The 19,480-nt window shown below is 40.1% G+C and overlaps 1 protein-coding gene across 7 annotated transcripts in view; it reads right to left on the reverse strand.

Moving 5' to 3' along the window:
• The window catches only part of MYO1B (myosin IB), a 205,971-nt gene that overhangs the window by 112,955 nt on the left and 73,536 nt on the right, over positions 1-19,480 (reverse strand). For all 7 annotated transcript variants that reach the window (XM_023592571.2, XM_058300483.2, XM_058300481.1 and 4 more), the window contains one exon: positions 946-1,040. In XM_023592571.2, coding sequence (XP_023448339.1) covers positions 946-1,040 — 95 coding nt within the window. The remainder of the gene's footprint in view (positions 1-945; positions 1,041-19,480) is intronic.

Below are 19,480 nucleotides of genomic sequence, written 5' to 3' on the forward strand. Positions count from 1 at the left end.
ACCTGCCCAGTCCTACAATGAAATGGTACACTGTGTTTCCAAAGGGCTCTGGGAAAGAGCTAAACACATATATCTAGTCACTATTCCTTAAGTTGCTACACTGGAGGAGAAGGGAGGAATATTCCTACAAAAAGTAGAGGAAGGAACAGATGTAGAAATAAAAATCATTTCAAAGCAGATTCATAAAACAAAAACATTTTACAGATGAAAACATTATGAAAATACAATCTCTCTATTCTCTTTCTCCATCTCCTCATCAGTGTCATCAAATAAAGTCACTGACAACAGCAGTTTTAACCTTTCCAGCTTGAACTCACAGAGAATGCAGCTCTTTTGAATCTTTTCCAGGTAGCTGGACACCATGTGTAAAATCACTTCCTCACTCAGGACCATCAATCACACAAATTCCTTTTATCAAAAGCACAAGGGAAAAAAAAAGCATAACCTGTCATTTTGAGGGTGCTGGCCTGCTGTCTAAAAAATATGTACAAAAATCTCACTTCTTTGGGCACTTTTCTGGAGTGAAATTAAGCATTTTCCTGGTGCCTTTCCTCACTTTTTAGCAGAGACCTCCTAAGGCTCAAATGAGGTGGCATTCCTTAGAGAAGTAGGTAAGAGCCCACAGGCCTTGGTGTGGTAGAGGAAAGGTCAAAGACCTGGCAGCACCCAGGAACCGCACTAGAAAAGATCTAGAATCCACCACTAGCCTCCTGTGTGGGTTGGAAACCTTTGATAGGTGTCTTGTCTCTTCATGTGTGAGACAGGCAAGTCCTTCCCACTGGACATTTCATGATCCGAATCAGTGACCTCCCCTCAAGGAGCCCTTTCAGTGACCCCAGGAGGCTTCGTGCCATGAGGCCCTGCCTGTCCTCGTGGCTGTCGTCATTCTGTGCAGCCTTTAACTTCTAAAGAGGGGAAAGCAAGGCTGCCCAGTGGTGGCTTTACCTGTTTTTCCTGCTCCGCTTTCCCCAGTAATGAGAATACACTGGTCTTTATCTTGATCTCGCAGGGATCTGTATGCTTCATCTGACAGGGCAAAGCTGCAGGGGACAAGGGAAGAAAAAGTCCTTGAAATTCAGCTCCTTGTTATGTATTTATGAGATGTAACTACCAGTTATTTACACAGCCAATCTGATATGCTTTAGATACCAGGCTGAGACATTACATTTTATTTCCTCCATATTCTTTAAATGAACAAATACATCCATGCTTTGTGGACCCTGCTATTTTTCCCCAATGCTTTCTGGTTTTTAGGCAGAGGGCAAGAACAAAGGCCAAAACATCTGGAGATGGAGGGGAAGATGAGGAGTAATGCTGCGGGAATGCAAAGCCTAAGGAATGGATGGGGGAGCAATGGGCTAGAGAAGTAGGTGGGCAGTCTCCAAATTAAGAAGAACAGAGCTGACAGGGAGCCACTCTGCAGGGCTGACAACAGGGGAGTGGCGGGAACAGATAGTAATCACACCTAATAATAGCAGCATTTACTATGTACCAGCACTGCCCTCAAGCCCTTTATAATTCAATCATTTTAAATCTTACAACAAAACTACAAAGAAGGAACCACCATTAATCTTATCTATGGAGGATGAATCTGCGCCCAGGTGACCTGGCCAGGTCACGGTTACTCAGTGGAGTCAGAACCAGCCCCTGCTCTAGATGCCTGGGCACCCAGAGAGCTCATTAGAGAGACCTAGATCGGGGAGACTGGTGCCGGGCTGGAGTACAGTGTTTAAATCTGACCAACCAGAACACAGAGGTTCTGTGGCTCTAATCAAGGACTTTGGCTTTTCTTCAGAACCATTAATATTGACAACTGACTGAGCACCTTCAATGTGACAGGAGCTGAGTGAGGTTTTATACGCATAATCGGATCTGATCCTCAAAACAGCTCTGCGAAGTAAATTTGCCTCCTTACAGGAAAATGATCAGGCAGACTGGGAGGTGACATGGAAGGGGAGGGTGACATTCGCATCCCCAGGAGAGTTATAACCTGATCCCAGAAACACTGTGTATGGCATTTCCCCCCTCTCATCATGTGATCTTGCAATTACTTGTGAACATAACGTAACATCCAGTGGGAATAACTGTGGGGTTCTTGAGTGCAGCCAGTGCAGGTTCATTTTGAGGTTTCACATCAATGAGTCCAATGCCTTGCACATACTTAGGTATACTCTAAATGCATTTGTTGAATGAATGTACAGATAAAAGACAAAGACAGAAAAAGAAATGAAAATGCTTCATGGCAGAAGGGTTTTTTGATTAGTAAGTTGTTTAGCTTGTTTATCTGAACGGCATATGCTGATCTCTTTCCATCGAGCACATCTTCCTCTCCTTCAAATCCCTTTCAACCATTCTCCACATACCCAAAGCCTTGCTTGCCCTGCGGATCACACCCTGGCCTCATCCTTCTCTCGTATTTTGTGACTGCCAGGTAGAAGCACGCCTTCCCCTCTGCGCCATTAAGGAACCAGCCAGGGGAAAGAACAGGGAATATGGAGGCAGGGAACACTTGGATGGAAAGAGTGCCTGGGCCTCAGAGCCACAACTCACCACCCATGTGTCATCCTGGCTGAACTCTGGCTTCTTCAAATTGGGGACTGTACCTACATATCTTAGCTCAGAGTTTTAAAAGACGCTGAAAATGATGTATAAATGTTCAGAAACCTTTTGTATTGTATTAGAATTAGTTATCCACACATCATCTTATTCCCTAACAAAGTGTAAGCTCCTCCCGTGCAGAGACTTTCACAGGGCCACAAACATAAGAGGTAATCAATACCGGATTATGAATGAATGAGTGAATGAATGAACGAATGATTCCCTCCAAGTATTGACAAAGTCACTATTTGAGTGAGCACCATGAAGAGGTAAACATTAGGAAATCGATCTCTTTGATGGTCTTCAGGCACAGAAGGAAATTATTGCTTAGATTTTGTATTATCCTTCCTCCCCTCCTACCTCCTGACAAGTTAAGAGATAGCACTAACATTATAATTATTAGTAAGGAATCCAGGAAAATGCATTTCAGCAAATACAAATTAACTTTTCCAACTATACATATGCACAGGGCTCTTCACGGATTGTTTATTAGAGGCCTCTTTCCCATGTTCCCAGAAGAGCAAGTTAGCTTTATTTTTTTTTTATTTTTCTTTTATTTTCAAAGAAGCTTTAGATTATATAAATGATATATCGAAAATATAGGGGAATTCCCATATACCCCACCCTCACCCCCACCCCCACTTTTCCCCACCATGCAAGACAGCTTTATATTTACACTATTACTAGATCCAAAATGACATAAAATTATTTGAACCACTTATGACTATACGCACATACACACAAGGAAGGCGGACCCTGCAAAGGATTTATTTCAAGTCAAAACACCTAAGTTGAACACTTGTTTTTCCTTATTTATCTAGACCCTTTTTGTTCCATGGACCTCTCTGCCAGTCACATGAAAACCACGGACCCCTTCTCAGAATGTAGTGGCCAATAGTTTTATGAAACTCACTAGTGCCAGGTCTAACAACCACTGTAATTTCAAAGTATGGATGAGTGTAAGTGATTTTTCAAGGTATGCAACAACTGTAATGTGATATGAAATGAATACTACTATAATTTACTGCATACATTCATAAGTGAAGGCTTGTTAGAAGTCAGAGAAAATGAAGATAATAAGTTGATTTTTTTTTTTTTTCAATTCAAGCTCACAGAACCCCTGAAATCTTTCCACGGACCCCTTGGGGATCCATGGACCTCTAGCTAAGAACCCCTGATCTAGACAGAAATAGTTCACTGCTGTTGCCAAAGGTTGGGCCTGATTAATCTAATGGGGGGTACAATTTTAACATAAAATTAAGACTTAAGAGGGGCATTTATTTCTTCAGGACCATAGAGAGCCACTGATTTCAAACTGACATGTAAATTTACCAATTAAAGTACTTCACCACTGAGAAACTTAACTTGTACTAGCAGCGCACCCATTTCAAGCACAGTATAAATGTTGCCGTGCTTATTTCTTAAACACACAGATCCTGATTCCACTTTTGCTAAAAATGACAATAAGGGAGGGCCCTGAAGAACACCAGTCATCCTCACAATATTGTTCCTCTTTCTCTCTGGCAATATTAGCATGTACCCATCACCAAGGCCAGCATTTATGACTACAAAGTGCAACCACATGCCAATCTTCCAAACCACTCTATAATTAGGGAAACTAAATAAATCTTTAGAGAAGTTTTTAGTTAAAAACAGTTGTGACCCATATGCTTCACATTATTTTGTGAGCATGTCAGCATTGTTATTTACCACACACACAAAAATGAACGGTTTATTATCATATAATGACGATAACGTAAGAGGTAAGCATAAGTTTTGGGCCCACCACATCAAGGGCCTGGCTTCACCCACTGCTTCTGTCCTCTATTTGAGCTACAAGAATAGGGACAGCCTGACACTTTAGTGCAGTCTCCCCCTCATTTCCAGATCAGCTAACTGGCTCTTCGTTTAGAGCCAAACCTTCCCCTGCACCAAGTGTGTTTGCTGCACATTTCCTAACAGCTGTATCTATCGCTTTTGGGTTTTAGAAGTTTGGTTGGGACTCATCTGTTATTTTCTGTCAGGGTGGAATGCTGGGTTGCATGTTCAAAATTATCTAGGTGGTATTTATGTTCCTCCTCTGTCTTATTTACGTTCAGAATGTTAATCTCCAAAGTGGTTCTGCTTTCATGGGCATCAGGGGGCACTGGCAGAGCTCCTCTTCCCTAAACTCCATGCTCTCCACGCTCCCATTTCTTTCTTTCCTTCTTTTTAAGATTCATTTATTTTATTTATTTCTTCCCAGCCCCCTTGTTGTTTGCCCTTGCTGTGTCTGTTCATCTCCCTTGTTTCTTTTTAGGAGGCACTGGGAGCTTAACCCAGGACCTCCAATATGGGAGTAAGGTGCCTAATTGTTTGAGCCACCTCCGCTCCCTGCTTTGTTGTATCTCTCATTGTTTTTCCTCTTGTTGCGCCATCTTATCACGTCAGCTTGTTGCACCTGTCCATGGCATCAGCTTGCTGTCTTCTTTAGGAGGCACTGGGAACCTTTGCCCTCCACTTTGTTGTGTCTCTCATTACATTCCCTCTTCTTGTGTGTCTTGTGTCAGCTCGTCACACTGGCCCATTGTGCCAGCCCACTGTCTTCTTTAGGAGGGACCGGGATTTAAACCAGCGACCTCCCATGTGGTAGATGGGAGCCCAGTCACCTGAGCCACATGCGCTTCCCCCTCCCATTTCCTTTCTAAGTTTGTTCCACCTAAAGTGCAAAGCAGAAAAGACTCCCAAATATATCTCCTCCACCACCTAAAGCTCATGCTTTTCCAAGCATACCCCTATTTTTCAATTTCTCTAGTGCTTCCCATATGAGTTACTTGAGAAATCACTTTCTGAATTAAGTCTAAGCCATTCTAATGACTTTTAATGTGTCACCTTCATTAGCCAAAGTATTTAAAACAAGAAAATTCGGATGAGACATCTTTCCTGAATTTAGATAACTCTTACTACCTTCTTATTACATTTCCTTTTTTTCAAAAGTTCTCTAAATGGGGGAAGCAGATATGGCTCAAGCGATTGGGCTCCCATCTATCATATGGAAAGTCCAGGGTTCAATACCCAGGGCCTCCTGGTGAAGGCAAGCTGGCCCACGCAGAGTGCTGGCCCACGTAGAAAGCTGGCACAGCAAGATGATGCAATAAAAAGAGACACAGAGGAGAGACAATAAGAGATGCGGCAGACCAGGGAACTGAGGTGGCACAAGAGAATGAGCACCTCTCTCCCACTCCGGAAGGTCCCAGGATCGGTTCCCAGAGCCGCCTAATGAGAATACAAGCAGACACAGAAGAACATACAGCGAATGGACACAGAGAGCAGATAACTGGGCTGGGCGGCAAATGGGAAGTAAATACATCTTTTGAAAAGTTCCCTAAATGGTGCATCCTTTCATTTAATCTCAAATCTTAAGGTACTTCCATCTCACGCAGGGAAAATTTCTCTTCTGAATTCAACTCTCTTAAAATAGCTCAGTCTCAAAATTCTCATCTACAACTTCGAACCACTTCTTTCATTTCTAGCTCTGGCTCAGCATTAAAAACTGGGTGTTTCTCAAACTAAATGACCAGAAAAAAGAGTGTTTAAATTTTTTTTCTAAACTCCAAGTGCTCTCCAATTTCAAACTTCAATTTGAACACAATTAAGGGCTTGGGTTCCATGAGAAAGAAATAGAGGAGAAGGAAAGGGGAAATGGGAAATACATTTGCTCATTTTTGCGCAATAATCTTGAGGTTTTTATTGCTGTTGTTTTAAGGAGAGGCACAATATTGATTTCATATTCTCAATTCAGAAAACATTTGACCACTAGAAATAAATCACCTTGTTAAATTAATGTTATTCCCTTCCACCAAATATTCATCCCATCCCATCTTAAGAAAAAAACTTCAGAGAAAATGAGTCTTTACAGTTACTTATACTTTTACCCCAGGAAGTTTTACTGAATTCTTGTATTATGCCAATACAAGCATGATAAATTAACATATTTACACAACAGTTATGCCCCATAACCACAACACTGCTAAGCATTCCTAACAATAAGGACCTTAGAACAAGAGAAGATAGAAAACAGAAGTAGACCATTCGTCAAAGTAAACAGCAATGGACAAAAAATACACTATGAAGTAAAAAGGAAGGAATGTGAAAACAAACAGAGGATTAGACTAGGGGGAGATAGAAGGTAAATGGACCTAAATGGATACAATTTTACATAAAATGAAACAACATTAACTCTATGTAGATGGTAAGTTAAGGATATATATCACTAGAGCAACCATTAAAATAACACAAAGAGGTATAGCTAAGAAGAACTAACTGAAAAATAAAAATGGAATTCTAAACCCAAATAAGCCAAAAGAAGGCAAGAAATGAAGAACAAAAACAGAAGGGATAAAAAGAAAATAAATATTTAAATGGTAGACCCAAATCCAACCATATTACATTAAATGTTAATGGGCAGGGAAGCAGACGTGGCTCAACTGAGAAGAGTGTTCACCTACCATATGGAGGGTCCAGGGTTTAATACCCAGGGCCTCCTGACCTGTGTGGTGAGCTGGCCCACACACGGTGCTGCCGCGCACAAGGAGTGCCATGCCACGCAGGGGCGCCCCCATGTAGGGGTGCCCCACGAGCAAGGAGTGCGCCCCGCAAGAAAAGCTGCCCTGCATGAGAAAAGCGCAGCCCATCCAGGAGTGGCGCCGCACACATGGAGAGATGACACAGTAAGATGACACAACGAAAAAGAGATGCAGTTTCCCGGTGCCACCTGACAATGCACGTGGACGCAGAAGAACACACAGTAAATGGACACAAAGAGCAGACAATGGGGCAGGGGAAAGGGGAGAGAAATAAATAAAATAAATCTTAAAAAAAAATAAGTTAATGGACAAAATATTCCCATCAAAAGACAGGGAATATTAGAATGGCTATAAAAGCAAGATACTACTATACACTATCCACAAGAATCATCTTAAAAATGTGAAGTCATAGATAGGTTAATAGGAAATAGACGGGAAAAAATACACCATGCAAAAACAATAGGTTTAAAAAAAACTGAAATTGCATTTTTCTCTATATATATATCTAAACTCAAAGGAGTCTCTAGCTGCCATCCCAATGGAAGAACGATGTTATGTCATGGCATGACAGGTAGCAAAGTTCAGGTGAGCCTTAATTATCTTAAAAATGGGCTACAACCATTTTTCTAAGAATGTTAGAGCAACACAATTTTCTAAGTTCATATACATTCATACAAACTAAATATAGTAACCCCTATTGCCTTCTTTTGCCTACTTAATTGGAAAAAGTTTGTTTTTTTTTTTAAACAAATCAACTTTATTGATACATAATAAAGCACATATCCATCCAAGGTGTACAATCTCTGGTATTTGGTATAATCACATAGTTGTGCATTCATCACTTCAATCATTATTATAGCACTTTTATTATTCCAATAATAATAATAGTAACAATAAAAAAACAGACAAAACTCATCACCTCTCAATCTCTATTTTCCCTGCCATACATAGCCGCTATGCTGTTTCTGTCTCTCTAGTTCATCTGTATTTATATTTTGTAAAACCAGTCTTATAAATACAATATTACCAGATTCATATTTCACATCAGGTTTCACTATGTTACACAGTCCCATATTACATCTTCTAGCTTTAATTCTAGGGATATACATATCAAAAGACTGATTTTTTTTAGCAACAAACACAGAAATAATCTCATCAGGGATGAATCAGTTCAAGATGATATCTGTTCTGGAATGGCAACAGTAAAAGCATCAAAAAAGCTCAAAAGTCAGGTTTTAAAATAGGACATGACAAACAGACACACAAAATTTCTGCTTCCTTTAGAATTATACTGGATTTCAAAAAACAGACCCCACAGTATTCAGTATTTTTGTGAAATTCTGTAGATTACCTGGGTCACAAGAATATGTTTTAGGCGGCAGACTTGGCCCAGTGGTCAGGGCGTCTGCCTACCACATGGGAGGTCTGTGGTTCAAACCCCGAGCCTCCTTGACCCGTGTGGAGCTGGCCCATGCGCAGTACTGATACGCGCAAGGAGTGCCCTGCCCAGGAATGGTGCCACACACATGGAGAGCTGACACAGCAAGATGATACAACAAAAAGAAACACAGATTCCTATGCCGCTGACAACAACAGAAGTGGACAAAGAAGAAGACACAGCAAACAGACACAGAGAACAGACAACCCAGGTGGGGGGGAGGGGAGAGAAAGAAATAAATATATCTTTTTAAAAAATGCGTTTTAATCTTGACAGTCAAATGTAACCACATAAGGTACAAAATCACAGTATTTGAATGTTTCTTATATATATATATAATGGTTTATTACAGTATATATGTATGATTATACATATAATGGTCCATATGTCTTATAATGTCTTTTTAAGGAAGGAGAGAAATCCCTGCATGAAAGGGTCATTAGACAAGATAATTCCTTTACTTCAGCATTAGAATTTACAAGCAAAGCTCTTTATTTCAAAAGTTCACTTGCTAGTACAGAAAATAATCTAAAATAAACAGCAAGGAACACTTAGGGAGTAGCCTTCTTCCAAGATTTTAGAAAACTTATTTGAAATCCTCTGGTGATGAAGAAACTTGGGAGAACAGCTAAATTCTTTCAACCTCACAGACATAATCATTATCAAAATCAAGCTTGCCCAACCCAAGGTTGGATGGTTAAGGCATAAGTACCTTCATTCTCTGGAGACCGATCTGAATGTGGACTAGGCCAGGAGGTGACATTTTCTAAAGGTGGAATGCAAAAGCCAGGTATTGGAGACAAGAGTTGGGAAGCAGATAAGAGGTTTAAAGAGAGACTAAATTATTCCAGGAAGGAAAAGAACTGGAGTTGAGATATGAAAGCAGTTAGGAGGAAACATCTGCATTCAAGGCCTGGAAGCTGTTAATTGGGAATTTAATGGTAATTCCTTGTGCTGCTGAGAACTTCCTTCTGAAAACGGATCTTTAAAGAAAACAGTACTCAGAAATGCCCTACACACCAAACACCATAGGGGGAGAACTCTCTCCAGTCACAGTGGCAGCATCCTGCCTGGATTTGGCAAATGGTCCAAAGCAAAGCTACTTCCACTTCTTTATCAGTCTCTGCTGCTATGGGTTCTTACCTCACGAACTAGCAGAAGTGTGAATCACTTCTACTATCTTGGATCAGTTCCTTCATAAATAAAATGGAAGCGTATGTGAGGGCACATTCGCAAGGGTAGGGTTCCCATCTGAATTCACGGGTGCCCATGAGATACAAGACATTGTACTCACTGAGGATTCTGAGGAAAGATGATTAATGGAAATCTGTCCACTCGATGCTTAAATTCTAACAGGAAAACACGCTAAGTCTCACAATAACAGGGAAGAGGGGTCTCCCAAAAAAGATGATAATAAACACACAGGCAAACTCTTAAATGTACTCAGAAAAGGAAAAGATGGCTTTACTGAGAGGGGCATGTCATGGAAAGTTGCAAAATCTAAACCCCAAGGCATGTGCAAAGTTCCCACAAAGGGAGGTTGGGAGGAAGCCAAGAGCAAGGAGGAAATTATGTTATTTCCTCTATCCAGAATTTAACAAAACACACCTGATTTGGGGGAAAGAACAAATAGACAATCAGGGCTCTTCATTCAAGTTCAGTAAGTCCTCTAAGTATTTTTGGTATCTCTTTTAAGAAAAGAATTTTAATGATCATCTTTTATGACCAGATTCGTAAAAATAATTACATAGTCATAGTCTACAAGAATCGCCTTTCCTGCTTAAAGAAAATACAATTTAAACAAATTCCAAACACAACTGTCTCAAAAGTTTTTGGCAAAATGCATTACACCAATTAATTTAATAATCGATTTTTATGACTTGATTACAGGCAACTAAATCCTGGAAACATTTGTCACAAGAAAAGTTACTCCAAAGACCTGCCTAAGTAAACCTTAGGATTTTATGTAGAACTTAATGTTTCCCTCATTAAAGTAAAAGCAGTGATTTCAAAAGTTCTCAAAATTCTAAGGTATTTTGCACGTATAGATGTTCCCTACTCATTCAAAGCCTACACAAACGCCATCTCCTGTACCACTTTTTGTGTCTAACCTTTGTCTAACTTGGAAATATACATTCTAAGGAAGGTCCTTCATGTACAACATAAATAGTGAGATAGTTCAGTAAAACTAACTTTTCATGTTTACAACATTCATATGTTAGCCACTCTGTGTCATCGAACATTTACAGCCCAGGAGTGCCTGCTATATACACATGACATGATATCGAAGTCACAGCTTCCCTCTAGAAGGGTAAGACACAGGGACTGTCACACACAGGAAGGAAATTGCTGTGCACCTTACACTTTATGGTGTACTCCAGAAGGTCAGAGAAATCTGGCTGCGGGTATCATAGAGGGCATCAGGAGATGGCATTGGAATTGCAACCCCAAGTATACATTGCTTTGGTTTCCACCAAAAAATGAACAGAAGAGAGGGAGTATGCAAGTAATGCAAAGGACAGGACCAGAGAAGGTTATTTATTCCTTCAAGGTTTGCTGTGCTTTAAGTCTTACCTGGCTGTAGTAAAGATAAAAATCAGATATTTATAAAGCATCCTACATAGCCCCTAAAATGTAGCGAGTGCTCAACAGAGGACTGAAAGTCGGTGGGTTAAATTTGCCTGTTTACCTTATAGAATCAAGGACACAAATTTATGTACATTTTAGAGAGTGAGATCCCCAGCCATTTTACAGTATGGACACAAAATGCAATAAAATCAACAAAATGTGTATTATATGCCTGATTATAAAGAGATACACACATACATACACAGACCACTGGATAAATACAAAGGAATCACTGAATTTGCACATGTTATTATGAAGAAAGCTTAGCAAAATAATAATAATAAAGATGATAATAATACTAAGCCTTTCTGGCTAACACTAAATTCCTATCAAGATACTATAAGGGGGAAACGGACTTGGCCCAGTGGTTACAGCGTCCGTCTACCACATGGGAGGTCCGCGGTTCAAACCCTGGGCCTCCTTGACAAGTGTGGAGCTGGCCCATGCACAGTGCTGATGCGCACAAGGAGTGCCCTGCCACACAGGGGTGACCCCGCGTAGGGGAGCCCCACGTGCAAGGAGCGCACCCTGTAAGGAGAGCCGCCCAGGGAGAAAGAAAGTGCAGCCTGCCCAGGAATAGCGCCGCCCACACTTCCCGTGCCGCTGACGACAACAGAAGCGGACTAAGAAACAAGACACAGCAAAAAGACACAGAGAACAGACAACCGGGGGAGGGGAGGGGAATTAAATAAATAAATAAATCTTTAAAAAAAAAAAAAGATACTATAAGGGAAGAAATACTTTGAAATAATTTTAGGAGAATTCTGTATTCATTTATTCAATAAACATTCCTTAAGCCCCCTCTATTTGCCAGGGAGAATGTAAAGCAGAGGAATACAAAGGACGTTTTTCCCATCCTCGTGCTCAGCTCAGGAAAATCAAGTATTATCAAACTAGATAATAATTTAACCATTTGAGGACAAGTCATTTGTCTGTGGCTTACCCAGAAAAAGGGGGAGGTTTGGGGGGGGGAGAAAACAAAGACAGGAAAAGAAAAGGAAAAATTAAAACAAAACACAACATTTCCCTGACACATTAGAGGGATATGGGATCAAGGAAAAAAAGAACACAAGGTGTTGTTTCTTTAATTAAAATTTTGTTTCTCTTTCATCCAGGCATTCAATACCTTTCAAATCCACCCCTTCCTCTCTACCACCAGTTTTGTCATTGCCTTAGATGAACTCCTCTTTTTGGGTCTGAGTTTCAGTAGCCTCTTAATGGGGATTTCTATATCCAAACAACACATTTTCACAAGTCATCTTGACAAAACAGTGTCAAAGTATAGTGTTGTGGGCTTTTTTTCCCTTCATTCCTAAACCTCTCTGCGTTGCAGCTAGCTCTTTTAACAATTGTACTTGCTTTTATCCATTTCTGTAACAAAGTGTTTTCCCTCAAATTTGTTAGAACTCAAAGCAAGGGTATTATTAGTCCTGTCCCCAAAACTATGGTTATAAAGGAGTATTCTGATTTTAGGTATCATGTATTTAGTTTGCTTAGGTACCTGAGAGAAATCTTGGAAGCATCTCAGGATATCTGAGACAGTCTGGACTGGCCCAGAGGGGGGGCCCCCCCCCCGCCCCCCTGCCACCACCACCACAGGTATAATATAGGCCGGCCTCTTTAAATAAAGTTTGCAAATTCAAGACATAGACAAAATGTAGTAACCTTTCCTCTACATTTCCAAATAGAAAACAAAAAAGTTCTGTTAGTACATAGCCAAATCCATTTCTTAATTTTATAAAGAAAAAAGTGACTTTAAGGGGGAAATCAGAGGGTTGTGATTCAGCCCACTGAGCTAGAAGCCCCCTCGGAGAATGAGCAGACTCTGCTCTTGGAGTAAGTGACAGTCCTCTCTCACAAGTAAGTGTGGTCAACACCAGATGACTTCTTAATTTGGGTGTGTCTTCCAGATGGTTCTCATACCCACTCCCTCCTTTACCTGAATTCCTGCTCCCACCCTAGGGAAGGAGCTTCAACTCCTCTCTGAATTTCTAGCCTGTCAGCCTCCCCTGCAGATCTTGGACTTGCCAGCCCCCACAATCACGTGATACAATTCCTTAATAAATCTACTAATATACACACATATAATGCTCCTGGTTCTATTTCTGTGGAGAACCTTTACTGATACCCCGCCTCAGTGCCTAGCACAGTGCCTGACACATGGCCGTATGATCAGCATACATTTGTCAAGTGAATCTTAACACTGTCTTTTTCCCTATTCAAGAAAGAACTTGACCAACAAACCTGGTCAAAATTAATATACAATTTGTTTTTTAAAAAATTAATATACGGCATTTTCAGTCTATATTTGTCAACCACTATAAATAATCAAATGAAAGGAAAATCAAAAGATATTTTATTTTAGAATGCTTATGTAGGTGCATATTCACCTGTTTACAAAGAATAAATTCTATGGGTTTAAAATACTTAAAGGGAAATGGGGCTATTTTTATACTTTCTAGTTGAAATTCTTCATGTAGGTTATTTTTAGGATCGAGCAATTCAGCAATTCTCCCTAATACTAGTCTATATAAACTGTATTGGCAAATAATCACCTAAAATTTTCTGCTTTAAAAAGGCAGGTCTTTTGTGTGATCTATGTACCTTAAAAAAAAAAAAAAAGATAATAAAAAATAAATAAATAAAAAGGCAGGTGTCCTAGCCACATTCTAGGACCTTGTTAGGGCAAAAGGTTTTGAATTAGGAGAAAGAGGCCATTGGTCCTCTCTATGGCTGGCTAGCGTGAATATCCTGTTCTTACCCTTCGACCTTCCAGCTGATACAACATGTCTTCTCAAAGAAAAAAAAGAATGGTCACTTCTCTAGGTTGCCCTTAAGCAAATTATCACTTTTCAAATTAACTTTCTTAAGTTCTATAACCAATATCAAGCACCTACAATCTGCCAGGAACTGTGCCCAGCATCAGACAATGTGAAGATGAAAAGAGGTCTGTCCCTGCTCAAGTTCAAGCCTCTCCCTCTACCACAGCCTCTTTAAGGCTCTTTAAGCCTCACCCATCACAGTCCCCTTCTGCCCCCCCTCAGTGTGCACAGCTCCACCAAAAGACCTCAAAAAACCTCCATCCTTGAAGATGGCACGGTTTCCCTGTTCCAGCATTTATGTTCTTCGGAATGGGTATCTGCACCAAGAAAATCACTGAGACTTGCAGAGGTAGGGCACTCAAAATATTTGCTGGCTGAATGAACCAATAAATCTCCAAAGACCTCACAAGTAACATCTTTTATAATTTAAACGGCTAGGACTAGAAAAACTGTACTAACAAACCTGTTCTTCACTGTGTGCCCTTCCTGCCACTAAGATCTGACATGCTGCTGAATCCAATCAATTCAGGGGCACAGATTAGAATGACGCAGGCGAACTTCACTGGAACTTTCTATCTGCCCGCTGCAAGCTTAGTGACAGAGAAGAAAATCTACTAAGATCTGGAATGAAGCCACTTCTCTCAGAATTATAAACATTTACTGAAGGAAGACTTCCCTGCAATTTGTATAAATAGTCACTCAAATAAGGAATACTGATTCCTAGAAATACTCTGTTCTGCTGGTTCCCAACCTCATTGATTAAAGTTAATTAAGAAAGGAAAAAAAGATACACACACACACATATCTTTCCATATATACTTATATCTACCTTGACTAGATAATATCAATCTCTGCAATAATTCCCCAGCCTCAAAGACTGAGAACCACTGCTATACTCTACATATTTGTCTAATCACCACCATAAACTAGTTCTATTTAGAGAATTTCATATTTGTCATATGCTTATAGCCCACATCTCTACGGAAAAGAGGGGGCCATCTATTCAAACAAGTGTGGGTTTGGTCTCACAATTTTCATGAAATGATGACAGCCCAACCTATTTCTTTAATTTAATTTTAAAACTAAGGTTCTGTCTTTTGTTGGCAACAAGAGTATGTGTACTCTAGGCCTTTATCAAAGAATACAACCCCCAGTTGTCTGCAGACCACCTTTAATTCAAAACCCAGTTATAGGAACAAAAAAATAAACAAGCATACAAAGCTCTCACACAGTATCACCTGAGGAAGAAATGGAATATACCTATTCCTTGTATTTTTGTATCAAGTCAAACCATCAATAAGCTGGGGTTCCTGTATCAGTGGTTCTTAACCTGGATGTACAATGGAATCACCCAGGGAGCTGATGTCTTGGCCGCAACCCCTCTGCCCACCCATCCTCTACAGATTCTGATGAAGCCTGGGGTGTTTCTACTGAACAGCCACATTGAAAACCATTGATTTATATGGTTGCTTTAGTCTCTTATAGAATTGCTTTTCTAAAATTGTGCTCTGACAAGTTATGTCCTCTGCCTCCACTTAGAGACATAAGAAGCAGCTATGTAAAATTCACAGGGCTATTTTCTGCAGGGACGTTTTGGAAGGTGTTGCTCATCACAACATCCTTCACATCTTAAATCCTATGAGAGAAATCCCTTTTAAACCTAACTGGTGGGAAGCAGATGTGACTCAAGCGATTGAGCTCTTGCCTACTACATGGAAGTTGCTGAGTTCATTCCCCATGCCTCCTGGAGGAGATGAGCAAGACAGCGAGCTGGCCCAACAGGCAGCCCCAGCGAGCTGATGCAACAAGATGACGCAGCTAGGAGACACACAGAGGAAAGACAATAATAAGAGACATGACAAAGCAGGGAGCTGAGGTGGCTCAAGCTATTGAGTGCCTCTCTTCCACATGGTTCCTGGTGCCTCCTAAAGAGAAGACAAGCAGACGCAGAGGGCACACAGCAATGGACACAGAGAACAGACAGCGAGCACAAAACAAAGAGGTGGAGATTAATAAATAAAATAAATCTTAAAAAAAAAAAAAACCTAACTGGCAACAAAAAGTTTGCTTCTCTTAAGCAACTCATGTGCTTTGATCTTTACATGAAAAAATCATCATATAACTGCTTTGAATACAAGGAAATAAAGAGTCTAAGTCTAATAACCACAGAGGATCTCATGGTATTAATTTTCATTTGGGTCTCATCTATTTTCTTTTTTTTTCTTTGCTCTGACTTTCTACAACCTAATTCATTTTATTATATTGACTGTAAAATAGTACGCTGCCTTTAGTCAATTTTGAATGTGGGGGGATATCATACCAGTCACATCCCTCACACAGTTTTGAACTTTTATAAAAGACCAAATAATGAAATTGGAATGACTGAAATCCATGCATACATGAATAGCTCTTTTTTGGGGGGATGGGGTAGAAAGAAGGAGGGGCAGGGAATGAAAGACATATGGACGGATGGCAGATGACAGATCTGCCTTACAATATATGATTCCCTTGATAAACAGCGCTAAGAAAAACAATTTCCCCACAAATTTTCATTTATTCACTTCCAAATGTAACATTCAAAACTATTCACAAATCTAGGGAAATATGCACTATGTAAACAGGTGCAGTAGGTTCACCACAATAAAAAGGCAACAATTTAAAATCCATGGCATCACTGTGTCAAAAAATAAGTTCAAAAGGCCACTGCCTGGCCTCATGTTATGAAAACAGGAATTCTTAATGTGGACTATGGAGATGAATTCTATATTCTATCCAAATTACCTGCAAATCCCCAATTCTATGCTCTATCCCTAATCTATACCCAACAACCTCAACCTCCCCCAGCTCCACCCCACAGCAAAAATCCAATATTCTTCTTCTTTCTTAACAATTACAAGAGGATTCTTCTCGTAATGCATTTGTGATATCAAAAAAGAGGCATATGTTTAGTTGTAAAATGTATTATTCCATTCATTAAGATCTCAAGTAGAAATAAACCAAATCTTGGTTACCAGCAACTCAAAAATGGTTAATACTTATTTCTGAGGAGTAATATCTGTAAAGAGATTTGAAAAGTATGTTTTACTTTTAATGCGAATAAGGCCTCTCAAGTAAGGTGATAGAAGAGTCTGTCACAAGTGCCCAGTTAACAATGAAGATGGAAAAAGACAAAACCGACAAAACCAGGTTAATAATCTAGATGTGATAACCAAACTACAATTACTCTGATGTAGACAATGATCTCAGATTAAGGAATGAATAGTCCCTATAAAAGTGCCATTACTTGTTTACTCACTAACAAAGAATAAAGTTTCTAATGATTTTTTCCCAAAAATGTATATTTCTTAAATAGAAGAATCACATACCCAAAGAATTTTAGAGTTGAAAAAACCCTTAGAGTTAAATGTTTCCCATTCCCAAGTTCCATGTTGACCTTCACAACTTAAAACTCCCACCAATAACTGCAGTAACAGCACAAGTTAATCTATGAGTATTTATCTGTAACAGTATCATTAGACTTTACCAAGTCTTATACATGGACAACCTACTGATTTCTGCTATTACAAATACAAATATAGGAAGCTATCTCCTATATTTAAAAATGTATATACCATTAGAAGTTGTTCTTTCTTCTTTTCTTTTTTTTTTTTTTCTTTCTTTTTTTCTTTTTTTGCAGAATCACTGGATAGATGGCAAGTGTGGCAATTTGAGATTATTTATGAATCTTATGAATTTGGTACCAGGAGTGGGGTAAAACCTGATGAAATTACCAAAAATGCTAGAATGATTTTATAAATGGGTAAAGGGTATTTTTGGAGGAATTGTGAGATGCTTGGTCAAAAGGCCTAGATTGCTTTGAAGAGACTGTTGGTAGGATTAAGGAGCCTAAAGTTATTTCTGATAAGGCCTTAGAAGGAAATGGTAAAACTATCACTGCAAACTGGAGGAAAGGCAATCTGTGTTTTAAAGTTGCAGAGAACTTAGCAAGATTGACTCCTGATGTTAAATGGAAGGCAGAATTTGAAAATGGCAAGCCTGGACATTTCACTCAAGAGCTTTCCAAAGTAAACTTGAAGCACGCAGCCTGGCTTCTTCTTGCAGCTTATAGCAAAATGTGAGAGGAAGGAGTTAAGCTGAAAACTGAATTGCTGGACACAAAGAAACCAGAAACTGATTCCAGAAATTCCAAGCCTTTGGAAAGTAAGCTCCCAGATGACAGTGCCCTATTTGAAAAATTAAATAAACTTGGAACTTATAAGTCAGGATTGAAAATGCAGTTACCCAGGAAATACTTGTGGGAAGTCTTACTGTCTGATGGCTTGGACCCCTGCTTCCTGCATGCTAAACCAACAAGCTTTCTGTGAGAACTGTATGAACAAAACCCTGTCAGTCTGGACTAAAAGGGACATGTTGGGGAGAGATGAAAGGAAGGAAAAACAGCTTTAAGAGGAAAACCATGGAAGCTGAGGTCTGGAATTAAGACATCTCCTTGGACCAAGAGAGGGTCCCCACCTATGTGTGCAGAGAGGGTGAGTTTGCCCTGGCATGTGAAGAGGGTGGATGTTCCAGCACTTGTTCAGGGCAAGTTTGGCGGCCCCAGGCTACAGAGAGGGTGGAGTGCATTCTCCAGTGGTTGGGGAGTTAGGTCATCACCCCACTTCTGTGAAGAGAGTGGGTCTGTTCCCCATAGATTAGAGAAGGCCAGGTTGCCACCTCCTGCTCTGGGGAGGGTGGATCTGAGTCCAGAGACTAGGGAGAATGCTGCTACCACCTCACTGTTATTAGGGCATTGAGACTGTATATGCCAGAGATTGGAGAAAGTGTGGCCATTACCCCAGTATTCTTAGAGGATGAGGTCTGGAGCTGGGTCACCACCCAGATGCTTGATGAGGATGGAACCAAGAAAATGGCCGTTGGGCAAGCCTGTGGAAAGGGTGGGTGCCCATGAGGGCCCAAGAAGGAAAAGAAACCATCATCTTAGGAATGACTCTCGGACTTTTAAATCTAAAGGAGCGTGCCCAGAAGGTTTGCAGAACTGTTGGGGACCTATGCACGTTTCCCTCCCAAATTCCCCTTGTGTAATGCAAATTTTTATCCTATGTCTGTCCCTCTGTATGCTGGAAGCAGGTAACCTGTTTCATAGGTTTCATAGTTCTACAATCTGACGGGACTTTGCCCTAAGACAAATTGTATTCCTATAAGTGATTACGATGTGATTTTGTACTTAGCATTGCTACTGAAAGGATTTAAGTTTTTCTGAATGTTTTTTGGGGATTTAGAGGGTAGAGTGTGGCAGTTTGAAATTATTTCTGAAGCCCAAAAAGAGAAAGATTATGTTTGTAAACTCATCTATTCTGGGTGTGATACCCTTTGATTATATTGGATTCAGTTGAGGGGCCTTGATTAAATTGTTAAAATAAGTGCTTTGA

Source organism: Dasypus novemcinctus, chromosome 7 (genome assembly GCF_030445035.2).
Source record: "Dasypus novemcinctus isolate mDasNov1 chromosome 7, mDasNov1.1.hap2, whole genome shotgun sequence".
Taxonomy (NCBI): domain Eukaryota; kingdom Metazoa; phylum Chordata; class Mammalia; order Cingulata; family Dasypodidae; genus Dasypus; species Dasypus novemcinctus.